Source organism: Notamacropus eugenii, chromosome X, assembly GCF_028372415.1.
Source record: "Notamacropus eugenii isolate mMacEug1 chromosome X, mMacEug1.pri_v2, whole genome shotgun sequence".
NCBI classification, from domain to species: Eukaryota; Metazoa; Chordata; class Mammalia; order Diprotodontia; family Macropodidae; genus Notamacropus; species Notamacropus eugenii.
Genome location: NC_092879.1, coordinates 29485763 through 29499084, shown reverse-complemented (window position 1 = coordinate 29499084; position 13322 = coordinate 29485763). Strand labels below are relative to the sequence as shown.

The window sequence follows — 13322 nt, the reverse complement described above, 5'->3', positions numbered from 1 at the left end:
GATTTTCCTTACCAGGAGTTCCCTATAGAAATGGACTCACAAGTCTAGAACAAATATACTTGGCATATATGATTCCCAGACTTATGGTTTCATTAATATCTGTACATACACAGTGTGTATGTATGCCTGTCTTCCCACAGATTCTCCAGCATCAACCTGTTTTTTCTAATTTGTTGGGTGCAAGTGAAAACTTAAAATTATTTTAATTTGTGTTCGTTTAATTATTAGTGATTTGAAGCATTTTATATGAATAATAATAGTTTGCTTTTCTTCTTTTGAAAACTGTTGGTCATATCCTTTGACTGTTACCTTTTGAGGAAGAGTCCTTAGAAGGGAGGGAGGGAGGGAGAAAGGGAGAGAGAGAAACAAAGAGATTTTATTATACATATGTGCACATGCGTGTATGCACATGCACATGCGTGCACACAGACACATACACCCCATGTTCCAAAAGTCTTAGAGCAGTTTAAAGTTCTTATTTTTTGAACTTATTAAGCTTCTATGCTAAGACCTTTGAGACAGCCAGTATATAGAACTGATCTCAAAAATATTTGTAAAGACTGAACCACTCTAAAACAATCATGGTCAGAGGATATGAGGAAAAAGTCTTCAAAAGAAGAAAAACAAACTATTGACAAACAAACTATATGAAAAATATTACAATTCACTAATAATAAGGCGTACACAAATTAAAACAATTCCTACCTATAAAATTGTAAAAGATGGGGAAAAAAAAGCAGAAATAGTCACCGCTGGAGAGGCCATGGAAATACTGGAAGGTGAATACACTGTTGGTGCAGCTGTGAGTCGACCCAACCATTTTGGAAAATAATTTGGAATTACGGGAACAGTCACTAAACTGTCACAAAAAGTCACTAAACGTTGACCTAGTGATCCTACTACCAGACACGCACGGTACGGTGAGCCCTTAAATACCACAATATTTGGAACAGATTTTTTGCGGTGGCCAAAAGTTGAAAACAAAGCATTAGTAACAGATGAAAAGAGTTGGAAACTGGAGTTTGGGAAGGTAAAGGGATATTTTTTCTCTGTGAGAAATGCCAAGAAGGCTGCTTGGGGCCCTGGGAGGTTAGGTGTCTAGCAATTCTCTAAAACCCAAAGTTATAGAACAACTGAGGTACATTGGTAGAGGGATTACCACACTGGGAGTTCCTCATACTGATGAAATCACAACTTCAGTCCAGAAAACAAAACAAAATGGCAAATAGAAGGAATTCAGAGAAACACGGGAAGACTGGCATGAACTGATGTAAGCAACCTCAGTAGAACCCAGAAGACAACACACATAGAGACTCCAATGAGGCCAATAGAAATAATCATAAGTTTACATTTATTAATCACCACCTATGTGCCAGCCACTGTGCTAAGTGCCTTACAGATATCTCATTTGATCCTCTCAATAACCCTGGGAAGGAGGTACTATTATGATCACCATTTTATAGATGAGGAAACTGAAGCACACAGAGGTGAAAACTTGCCCAGGGTCACATAGATGGATTTGACCTCCAGGCCCAGCAGCCCACCCACTGAGACACCTAACCGTGCCATACACCACCAAAAGGGAGGCTGGCTCACACTAATTGCAATAATAAATCTTAGTCCGAGAGAATGGATGGTGAGGCATCCTTCTGTTTTTCCAATGGACAGGTAGAGGACTGGAGAAACCGAATGGTCCTTATTTTGTCAGTGAGTTCTGTTTAACTGCTCTTCTTTGTTACAACAGAGGGTTCAAAGTGGGGGAGGTACACTGAGAAATGATTAGAGGGTAAAAAAAATTAAAAAAACATATATACTAAGTCTTTTTTCTTTTTTCCCCATGAAATCTGATTCAAAAGTTAAGGGACTAGTTTATTGTCAGTACCAGTAAAGTCAGAGAAAATGTGTTTCAGAATCAATACCTCAGTGATCAAGACCAATCAAGGTCCAGGCAGTCACACTACTGGGCGAGTGAAGCAGCTGGCGCTGAACACAGCCAGCATGAAGGGAGCCGATAATAAGATAACTCAGTCTCAGTTCTTTTACCCAAGTCACTCAACCGTTTGTTAGCTGAATGAATTGGGCCGCCACCACCCATTGTGTTCCCATGTACAGGTGTCAAACTTTCCAAGGGAACCAGAAGCAGGGCAGGGCTCAGCTGTGAATATTATCACCTATGAAAATAGTCAGGCTCCTTTAATTGGCCTGCAGCTAGCAGTCCAAATTGGAAAGTGGTATATACCAACTGTCTCTCAGGTCTCAGACTCTTCCCCTGCTGAGCTGCTGGGGCCCTTCTCCACTCTGCAAGAAATGCAGCTCAGAAAAAAGCAAGGAGAATGGCCGGCACAAAGTCAATATCAGATCTGGGGGTAGCATCCAAGCGCCAGGCAAATAAAACAGATTATCTCTGTCTCTTGATTTTGCCTGAGAGCCAGCAACGAGAGGCAGGGGAAAAGAGGAAAGGAAGGGGAAAAAAAACCTTAGCTGCTCAAAAATGAGAATTAAAAGAGAAAAATGTTACCTGGCCATCCGGGCAGGCCTGGCTGTCCCTTTACCCCAGGGCTCCCTGGAGCCCCAGGCAAGCCAATATTTCCCAGGGCACCTTGAGTGCCAGGAGTACCTGGGTACCCAGGCAGGCCAGGATCACCCTGGAAATATAAACAGAAAGACATAACAGTAGCATTGCTTACATTTTCCAGAGTCTTAGCACATTATAATGCGATCCTTCCTTGGCAGGGTAGCCTGTCTCCCCAGATGGCTCTACCATACAAAGACACATGTTTTCTGATGTTGTAGTCTGCTTTATCCTCCTTCATTCAGATACTATTTAAAAGCTGATCCAGATATTACCAATCCTTCAAAAGCCCACCTCAAGTCCCATTCCCTTCAGGAACTATTCCTTGACAAATGTGGCTCACCCCAAGTCTCTCTCTCCCTTTCCTGACAGATGCTATCTCTACACCACGTTCTGGGAGCTAATTAGGCTGCCTAGCACCATCTTCTAATTGCTTCATGTATGTAAGTCTCGTCTCCCCCAACTAGACCATAAACTTCTTGTGGTCAGGGACCAAGGAGAGCTTCCTTTGTATCTCTCTCCATGCTGGACTGCACAAGAAATGCTTAGCGAATACTTGTTGGCTTGAAGTCTCCATAGATCAGCTTTGAATAAATCATCTGATAATTCTTGTTACTAAGGAAACAATCCAATTTAGGTACCCGAGTGCAAGGCAGAGGAGAAAATTGTGACATATCACTAGCAGAAGATTATACTCAGTAATGGGACATTGAAATGTAGAGATTCAACCTCTCATTGTGACCATTCTGATTTCCATAAGCCCCCGCTCTTCTCCCCCATTCCCACCCCCTCTAACGCCAACCAACCCCCAAACAAAATCAAGCATCTCTTTTTCATACCAGGATTCTGAAGAGGAATCAAAATCCCATGACTTTCATTTTCATCTTTTCTTACCATTGTACACAGTGCTGAGGCACATATAGCCGAGAGGTCATGAAGATCCTAAGGGACTTGGATTCTGACCCCTGACCTAATCACACTCGAACCACACACTAAGAATTCTGCTCTTGATTCAGTGGGCCCAAGGGCAGGATTTTACATATACCCCTGAATATTTTCAACTTCTTTGATACAGTCCAGTGTCCTAGGCTGCTGGGCTCTTTTTGGATCCTGACTCTGTCATCTAAGAGATCCGTGATCTACACAATGTCCAGCACCTGCTCTGAAGCTAAGGTCTCCCCCCATATGGCATCTCCCCCAAAGTGAATGTGAGCTCCTTGGGAGCAGGGATTCACCTGCCTTCCCATTTGGATTCCAGGGTGTGTAGCACAGTGTTTGGTATACAGTAAGTACTTAATAAATGTTGTTTCATTCATTTGTTCACTCTTTCAGTATGCTGTTATTGATAAAAAATATCAAACTAAAAAAGACCAATCAGGGGCAGTGGTGCTCTAGCGAAGTCACCTCCCCTCCCTGAGCCTCAGTTTCCTCATCTGTAAAATGACTAGATGGTCTCTGAGGTCCTCTCCAGCCATAGATTTATGATGCTATGTATGACAATAACAACATGAACAGTAACATTTATACAGTGCTTACTAAGTGCTTTACCATGCTTATTTGATCCTTACAACAACCCTGGAGAAAGGTACTATTATTATCCCCCATTTTTTACAGATGAGGAAACTGAGGCAAACAGGATTAAGTGACTTGTCCAGGGTCACACGGATAGTAAATGTCTGAGGCTGGATTTAAACTCAGGACTTCCTGACTCTAGACCCAGTGCTCTATCTTAGCTGCCCATGTGACCTTGGGCAAGTCACTTCCCCTCCCTGGGCCTATTTCCTCATCTGTAAAATGTAGGAGACAAACTAGATGGCCTCTGAGGTCCCTTCTAGTTCTAAATTTTTTACCCTAAGATCCTATGAACTCATTGTGCAACTTTGGGCAACTCACATAACCTTTTTGAGGCTCAGTTTCTCCATATTAAAAATGAGAGGGTTTGCCCTAAAGTTCATGTCTGACCATATCACTCCCTTCCCCCAATAATTTCCAGTGGCTCCCTACTACCTCTTGAATCAAGGATAAACTCTATATTGAAACTCTTTCCAACTTTGTCCAATCCTACCTTTTCAAACCTGTTGCATATCACTCTCCTCTAGGCACTCTAGGAGCCAGCCTTCTTGTTCCTCCAACAAGACACTGTCATCTCTTATCTCTGAGCTTTTGCCCTGGCCAGCCACCATACCCTCCTCACACCCCCCCCTCTTAGAATCTCTGGCTTCCTTCAAGATTTTGCTCAAGTACCACCTTCCACAAAAACCCTGTACTGCTTCCCCCAGTGCTTTCTCTTTCTGGATTTCCCAGCATCTGGTTTGTATGTATTTAGTACACACCTGGGTACGTGCATCATTTCTCCTCCATTTTCACTTTTTCTTTGTGCCTCCCCAGCAACTAATACAGTACCCAACATAGTAGGTGCTTAATAGATGCTTGCTGACTGAACTAGAAGATTGTGAAGGTGGCTCCTTTGGGATCGAAATTCCACGACTCCAAGAGCCTTGTGGAAAACCACTAGAAGCCTCTCTCTCAGCTGGCATCAGACCATCAGAGAGGGAATACTCACTCAGCCAGTTCAAAAGTCACCTAAATGCAGTATCACTCCTCTGCAATCTTTCTATTTCACCCTTAGGAATATGAAAGATTTTTGGCAAAAGCCTTGTGGACATCCAGGCATTCCCTTGATCTGCCAAGACCCTGTATCTCCAATAAAGGCAGAAGAGAACAATGGATAATGCTGGATCTGGAGTTAGGCTAGGCCAGGGTTCGAATCCTGTCTCAGACACTTACTAGCTACGTGGTCCTGTATCAATCACTTTTTCTTCCTTGTTACTATCCAGTCATTTCAGTCATGTCCAATTGTCCATGACCCCATTTGGGTTTTTTTTGGCAAAGGTACTGGAATGGTTTGCCATTCCTTCTCCAGCTCCTTTTACAGATGAGGAAACTGAGGCAAACAGGATACAGTGACTTGTCTAGGCTCTCATAGCTAGGAAGTACCTGAGGCTGGATTTGAACTCAGGTCTTCCTGATTCCAGGTCCCACGCTCTATCCACTGAGTCACCTAGCTGCCTTTCATCCCCCTAGGCCTATACAAAACAAGGGGGTAGAATTCTTTTTTATTTTCATCTCCCTACACCTATACTAAACAAGGGGGTTGGATTTGGCAGCTTCTAAGATGAATTCTAGCTCTGAATTGGGATTCTCATGATTCTATGCCCACCTACTCCCCCAGATGCACCTGGCTTGGTACGACTGGTTCCTGCCAATGACCAGTGTGTTTTGCAAAGATGACTACAGCTGTTTAATCATGCATTCGAGGACATTTCCGGGGACTGATATAAAGTTTGCTGGGAGAATCTGCACACTGTCTTTTGTTCACCTTTTTGAAAATTGGTCCAACGCTGTGCTGTCTCCCCTCTCATTTCATCCCACTTCCTCAAAGCTCTCTGACTGTTGGGTCAGCCATAAGCCCCCTGGATTCTTTCAGGGGCCTGGAATACAGGTGACCTAAACTCATTTAATGCACTTCCACCGTCTCCTCACCCAGCCTGGGCTTCAATTGCCTCTTAGCTAGCTCTGTTCTACTATCTGCAATCTGAACATCATTCTCCTGATGGAGAAAAGGAAACAAAAGGGCCGAGTACTTATATTTTTCTTTGTTCTCTGTCTAAAAGCAGCTCTGTGGCAGAGGACACGGAGGATTTATCCTGCCTTGGATACTAGCTGTGTGGCCCTGGGCGAGTCTCCCATCCTCCAATCTCCCACCTGTCACTGCTTTTTGGACATCCTGAACTGGATGATTTCTGAAACTCAGCATTCCCCAAACAGAACTCATTCCCTTCCCCCCCCCCCCACGAAAGTCTTCACTCTTAATAAAAATGATAATGAAATAGCTATCGCTTACATAGCATTGACCATGAGCACTACCATATAGTACTGTGCTAAGTATTTTACAGATATTAGCCCGTTTGATCATTATGATAACCCTCGGTTGTGGTTGTTGAGTCATTTCAGCTGTGTTCAACTCTTTGTGACTCTGTTGGGGGGTTTCCTGGTAGAGATCCTGGAGTGGTTTGCCATTTCCATCTCTAGCTCATTTTGTAGGTGAGGAAACTGAGGCAAACAGGGTGAAGTGACTTGCTAGGTCACATACCTAGGAAATGTCTGAAGTCAGATTTGAACTCAGGTCCTCCTGATACCAGGAGGTGAGCCACACTATCCACTGAGCTACCTAGCGGCCCCGATAATCCTGGGAGGTTCATGCTATTATTATCCTCATTTTTACAACTGAGAAAACTGACACAGACAGCGGTTAAGTGACTTGCCTGAGGTCACACAGCTAGTAAGTCTATGAGGCAGGATTTGCACTCAGGTCTTTGTCACTCCAAGCCCAGCATTTTATCTCTCATTGTGACTCTTAGCAAACTTCCAAACTTCCCCTTTACTATCACTCAGTCACCCAGGTTTGCAATCTAGGTGTTATCCTTGACTCCTCACTCTCTCTCACCCCCTATATACAATTTGTGTCAAGTTTTCTCAGTTGTATTTTCTTAATCTCTCTCAAATAGGCCCCCTTCTGTCCTCTGACATGGCCACCACCCTGGTGTAGGCCCTCATCATCTCCCACCTGGACTACTGCAGTAGCTGCTGGTGGGGCTGCCTGCCACAAGGCTTTGCCTACACCAATCCATTTTCTACTCAGCTCTCAAACCTCAGCTCTCGTCACCACTAGATTTGTTTGATGTTTGTGTAATATTTCCCTCATGCTTACATGCTCCGTGAGAACAGGAGCTCATTGAAACTCTAACAGAGTGAGGGCTCTGTATACCCAAGGCCAGGGGCTCAGTTCTGCTCACAGGGCAGCATCCATCTTTGCTGTGGCCCACTATGGGACATCCTGTATGTTCTAGATGATTCATGGAGACAGTGTATGAGCATGCAATTGGAAGTGTCGACTCTAAATGGTCCATGCCACAACCTTCGAGAATCCCTGCTGTGGGCATTTAATTAATGCTGGCTTGAATTTTTGAGAAAAACTTGTTAACCTATGAGATGATGCATAAAAAATCAGTTTCAAGAAGGGCATGGGTAAGTTAATGGAAGATGGATCTGCAATGGTTTATGAAGAGGGAAGTTGGGGGTGTTCAAAAAATAGCTTAAGTCTTGGAGGGGGGCATCAGAGCGGGGTTCTTCCTCAGAACCATATTTTGTTACCATGTTAGGGCACAGAATGCCATGCTTAGACCAGTTAGGCCAGTCCTAACCTGGAATAGGCTTTTCTTAGAATGCTCCGAGATGTCCCCTCCACCAATGAGCCTCTCCTCCCATGAGCCTCTTCTCTTCTGTGGCTCTCACCAGAAGAATTTCACTGATAGCCAGGAATCCCTTGGCTCCACCCTCAAAGTCACCAGAATTTTGCTCTTTTTCCTTTGTGCCTTTTCTGGGAACTATTTATATTAGTCTTTATCTACTGATGCTGCCACGAAATGCTGTGGCCTGAAAGAGACTTTAGATTACGTGAGGTGAATGCTTGTCCTATTTCCCCAGCTTGGACAAGTTTAAAATTCAATGGAGCGTGTACTCAGAGCAAGTGATACTTAGAAATTTCAGAAAGAGGTAGCTTGCTTAAAGAGTCATAAATTCAATCCAGCTCAACAAGTATTTATTAAGTACCTACTAAGTGCCAGGAACAATTCAAGATTCTAGGGAGACACAGACAGGACAGTCCCTGGCTTCAGGGAGTTTATTTCCTACGAAGGTATGTAAACATGCAAACAGATAGATAAGTACAACATAAATTGAGGAAGGAGAGAGAAGGAGAGAGAAAGAGAAAGGGAGGGAGGGAGGGAGAGAAGAGAGGAGAGAGAAAGGGGAGAAAGAAAGAGAGGATGAGAGAGAAAAGGAGAGAAAGTGGGGAGAGACAAAGGCAGAGAAGAGGGAGAGAGAGACAGAGAGAGAGAAAGGAAGGGGAAAGAAAGAAATAAAGAAGGGGAGAGCATGAAATAGGATAGGAGAGAGTGAGAGAGAAATAGAGAAGAGGGAGAAGAGGGGAGAGAAAAAGGGAAGGGGAAAGAGAGAGAAAGAGAAGGGAGAGATACAGAGAGAGAGAGAACAGAGAGACAAAGAAAAGAGAGAGGAGACAGAGAGACAGAGAGAGAGAGAGAGAGAGAGAGAGAGAAGGGTGCGCACTAAGAAGTGCAGAATCGGGGGGGGGGGGGGCGAGTTTCACATACGTGCCTCTAAGCTGAAGAGGCAGGGACAGTGACAGCAAATGGGCCAGTGTGACCAGACTAGAGAAGGAAAGCAGGAGGGTGGTAGTAGGAGAAAGCTGGCGAGGGGCTTTAGGGGGCACACTCAGGGGCACTGCAGATCTCAGCAGTGGAAGAGACCTTGAGATCAGAAGCCCCTTGCTCTAGAGCTGGAAGGGACCTCAGATGCCACTTAGTCCATCTTCTCATTTTACAGATGAGGAAACTGAGGCCCAGAGAGGGGAAAGGACTTGTCTAAGGTCACACAGGTCATATCAGAGGTGGGATTTGAACTCAAATGTCCTGATTTTTGAGAGGGAAGAGAACAAGCACTTATCAAAAAAGTACTATGTGCAGACACTATGCTAAGCACTTTCTAAATGTTATCTCACTTGATCCTCATAACATCTCTGTGAGAAAGGTTCCCATTTTACAGGTGAGGAAACTGAGGCAGACAGAGTAATGACTTGTCCAGGGTCACACCTATAGTGAGTGTCTGAGGCTCGATTGGAACTCAGGTCCTCCTGACTCTGCTGGGTGCCACCTGGCTGCTCCCCTACCCCAGACCCCCACCCCCTTTTCCCCTGTACCATGCTGACTCCAATCGAGATCCAATTAGACACCTAATCATGGTTTCCTGTTGCCACCTCTGCATGATGGTGGAAAGAGCTCCAACAGCATTATTTTTAAGGACCTCTGTTTTTATTAATGTGCCTCCAATTCGCCCCCACACAATTCTTGAAATAAATTAATCAAAGCACTGAGTGAAGTCCTGTGGGTTCTGGCTTTGTTATCTCTGCCTCCATGAGAATGATAGCTCTTTGTGGAGAATTTCCTATTAGATCTCTGTTTTGAACCTACTGCATCTACAACCCATTCGGAAATCACTTCCTTCATTAGTATGATAGTTCTGGTGTTATGTGGGAAAGCAGGATGGTATCAAGTATTTTCTGGTACCCACTACCATGGAGTTGCATCAGAAGTGGCAATTACTCTACCGATGAGTTTCATGGGATCGACCCGCATAGGGAGAAAAGCACTGGAGGTCTGAGCCCTACATCTGGCAAGTGTTTACCAAATGAGTGACCTTGGGCAAGTCATTTCATCTCATGGTGCCTCCATTTCCTTGTTCATAAAGGAGCAGAAGTAATGATCATAAATCATACCAGCTCACATTTATATGGGCTTTTGATTCTGCCACTTTCCATACGTGGTTTCCTTTGATCCCATGAAGCTGGTACTATTAATCTCCCCATTCTGCAGATAAAACTGAGGCTCAAAGGTCAAGTGATTTTTTCAGGGTCTCAGAGCTAGTTGAGGTGGGATTTGAACCCGGAGCACCCTGGAATACAAGGCCAATCTTCATCCATTGGGCCACACTTCTCTAAGGGGAGGACAACTGATCTAGATGAGTTCCAAGTTCCCTCCCAACTCTCACAGCCTGTGGTTCGTTCTTGTATCTTCCTCAGTCATACATAGCAGTTTAACTAAATAAACAGTGCAGGAGAACTAGCATGCTAATAATAGCTCACACTTCTAGAGTGCCTACTATGTACCGGGCACTGCACCATGGCGCTTTACAATTATTATCTCATTTGAGGCTTATAACAACCCTGGGGGTAGGTACCATTATCATTCCCACTTTACAGTTAAAGAAACTGAGGCAGGCAGAAGTTAAGTGACTGGCCCAGGATCACACAGCTAGGAAGTGTCAGAGGCCGGATCTGAACTTGGGTCTTCTTGACTCCAGACCCAGCGCTCTATCCACTGCGCCACTTATCCAAATTGGCAGGGAGATTTCTTTGGTTTATTGAAACATAGTCCTAGCTTGAAATAGGAAAAAACAGCATTACAATGGTTGTATTTTTCACCTGCTCTCTCCTCTTCTCATTCAAACTGCCATCTCTGGAGAAAAGGGAGCATCTTTAAGACCTGGCCTAGAAACACAGCTATATTCTTTAGGTTGCTTAAATAAGAGGCAGTAATGACCATAATGTAAGAGAGAAATCCCATATGTTCCCAGCAGTCTTCCTTCCACCTGCAGGACTGTACCTTAGGACCTGGGAGACCCGGGACAGCAATTTCTACAACACCAGGGGCTCCTTTCTCTCCATTTTGTCCAAGAAATCCTGGGGAGCCAGGCTGGCCAGCAACTCCAGGCAACCCTGGAGACCCTTGCACACCTTGGAGTCCTGTTAAAATAATTATTAATTGTAGCATACCCTTTATTAGCTGACACATCAACATACATGTAGCAGCAGAAACTGAGGAGAGAGAGAGAAACAAAGGACTCTGTATTGAGAGACTAGAAGGGGAGAGCTAGGGTTAGTGCAAGCCTTGACATCTAACAGAGGTGGGAGAGACTTTCTCTCTTTTCCCACAGTCTAACTGCCCATCCTGCCTCTTCTGGATGGTGTGGGATACCTTGGATTAACTTCACAGGTGTCAAAGATATCTGGCATCATTCTTTGGGTGATAGACCACTCCTCATTTCACACCTCTTGACACACATGAGGGGGAAGGAAAAGTTGGCGGCTTCCTTGACCCCACTGACACTTTTTGACCTTTCCTCATTCAGCAGCCTCAGACCACACTTACTACTAGTCGCTTGGCCCTTATTCTTCCAATACATTTGGTACCGAGCTCAAGGTCTTCTCCAACTCAACCCTTTTCTCCTTTGGACATCCTGATCTCTTGGGTCCTCAATCCCCTCAATCCCTCTAACCTCTATCTCGTGATAACCTTGAGCATACCCAGGAGAGGAGATATGCTAAACACCAGCCCTGTCTGCTAAACTCCACATATTCCAGGTCCCACAGTCCCTGACACTGACATGAGAAGGACTCACAGATTTCTGAATTTTTAACAGTTTGTCCCTGAATTTCAGTTCGATGCCTTGATACCTTGGCCTATCAGTATAAAAAAGTATCTCCTTTTGGCAATTAAAAAAAATAAACCATCTTACATTAGGTGAATAGCATTCTGGGGTTTCTTCTCACTCACCTGGAAATCCCATCTCTCCTACACGTCCTTTTAATCCACGAGGGCCTACTACTCCTGGTTGCCCTGGAAGGCCTTGGTTTCCCTTGGGGCCTAGAGAAATCGATATGGTAGAGTTAAAAGGTAGTCTCAATGCTAAACTAGGCTCCTCATCTCGGAATGTATCCAAGGTTAAGACAATATGGGATGACAGCCATGGAGATCCTGATCCACCGATGCCCATAATGGCAGCCAAGAAGTACAGAGGTAAATGGGGAGCCAGCCAGTCAAAAACATGCCAGCCATTCTGCTAAGGCCCTTGGAATACAAAGGAAGACCAAAACCTGGTCCTTGGAGCTCATATTCTACTGTGAGAGACAACTTGTAGATATATAGGTTGGAGGTTATTAAGCCTGGGTTAAAATTGCAAGGGGTTACTTTACTTTACTTTAACAAACTTCTAATGAAATTTAGCATTTCCTCCAATTATTGAAAAATATGATGCTGAGAAGAGGTCCATCAGCTTCCTCAGACTTCCCAAGGAGTCCTTGACACCAAATAGGGTGAAGAACCTCTGAACTAGGCACATGACACAATATATACTGAGTAGCAGAGAGGCACCATGAGCAGGGAAGACATAGGGGTGGCCATTGTGGGGGGGACTCCGTGGTGTGCTGCAGCTGGGCTATGAGCTGAGTTTTAGAGGAAGTCAGGGGCAGAGGTGAGGAGGGACAGCCAGGGCAAAGGCAAGGTAGTAGGGTTAAAGGGTATGTGTGTGTGTGTGTGTGTACCAGGATAGCAGGGTCAAAGGGTATGTGGGGGGGTGGCTTAAAGTGTGACAAAACTAGGAAGGTAAAATGGGGCCGGGTTATGAAGAGTTTTATATTCATAGCTGCTCCTCAGGCTAATGCAGCTTTATAAGTAAGAACCCAAATTTCACCAAGCCTACTGTCCCTATGGATATTGCATTGGTAATAAAGCAAATTAAATCAGCAGCCTTTTTGAATCACAAAACAGCCAATGCGTCTTTCCTTATGCAAGTGAGCAAAGACCTATTTCCAAAACTGGCTGAGGACTTCCCTCCCCCTCTTTTTAAAAAATGAATTTTATGGCTATCCTTTGTCCTTCCTTTACACACATTTCCTAACGTATACCTCTCCTCTCTCCCTCCTGGAGAGTCATCCCATAGTGCACAGAAGAAAAAAGAGAGGTAAAAAACAATTTGGCATAACTAACCAACTGATCCAAAAAAATCAATGTTATATGTCATGTTCCATACCCATAGTCCCCCACCACTGCAAAGATGAGGAAGGAAGCAAATTCTCTTCTTTCTTCTTTGGTGCCAGACTTGGTGTACTTATCATTTCTTAGCACTGGATTTCAATTACTGCTGTTATTGTTATTTCCATCTCCATTGTATACTGTTGTCGGGTATGTTATTTTCTTGGTCCTGCTTACCTCATTTTGCATTGGTTCATAGAAGTTTTCCCATGCTTCTCTGAATTTTCAATATTCACTGTTTC

General features: G+C 44.3%; 1 protein-coding gene across 1 annotated transcript in view; it reads right to left on the bottom strand.

Moving 5' to 3' along the window:
- Window positions 1-13322, bottom strand: part of COL4A5 (collagen type IV alpha 5 chain) — a 210964-nt gene that overhangs the window by 51666 nt on the left and 145976 nt on the right. The window contains exons 35-37 of the mRNA XM_072626493.1: window positions 11824-11913; window positions 10873-11012; window positions 2519-2645 (exon numbers count right to left, since the gene is read on the bottom strand). Coding sequence (XP_072482594.1) covers window positions 2519-2645; window positions 10873-11012; window positions 11824-11913 — 357 coding nt within the window. The remainder of the gene's footprint in view (window positions 1-2518; window positions 2646-10872; window positions 11013-11823; window positions 11914-13322) is intronic.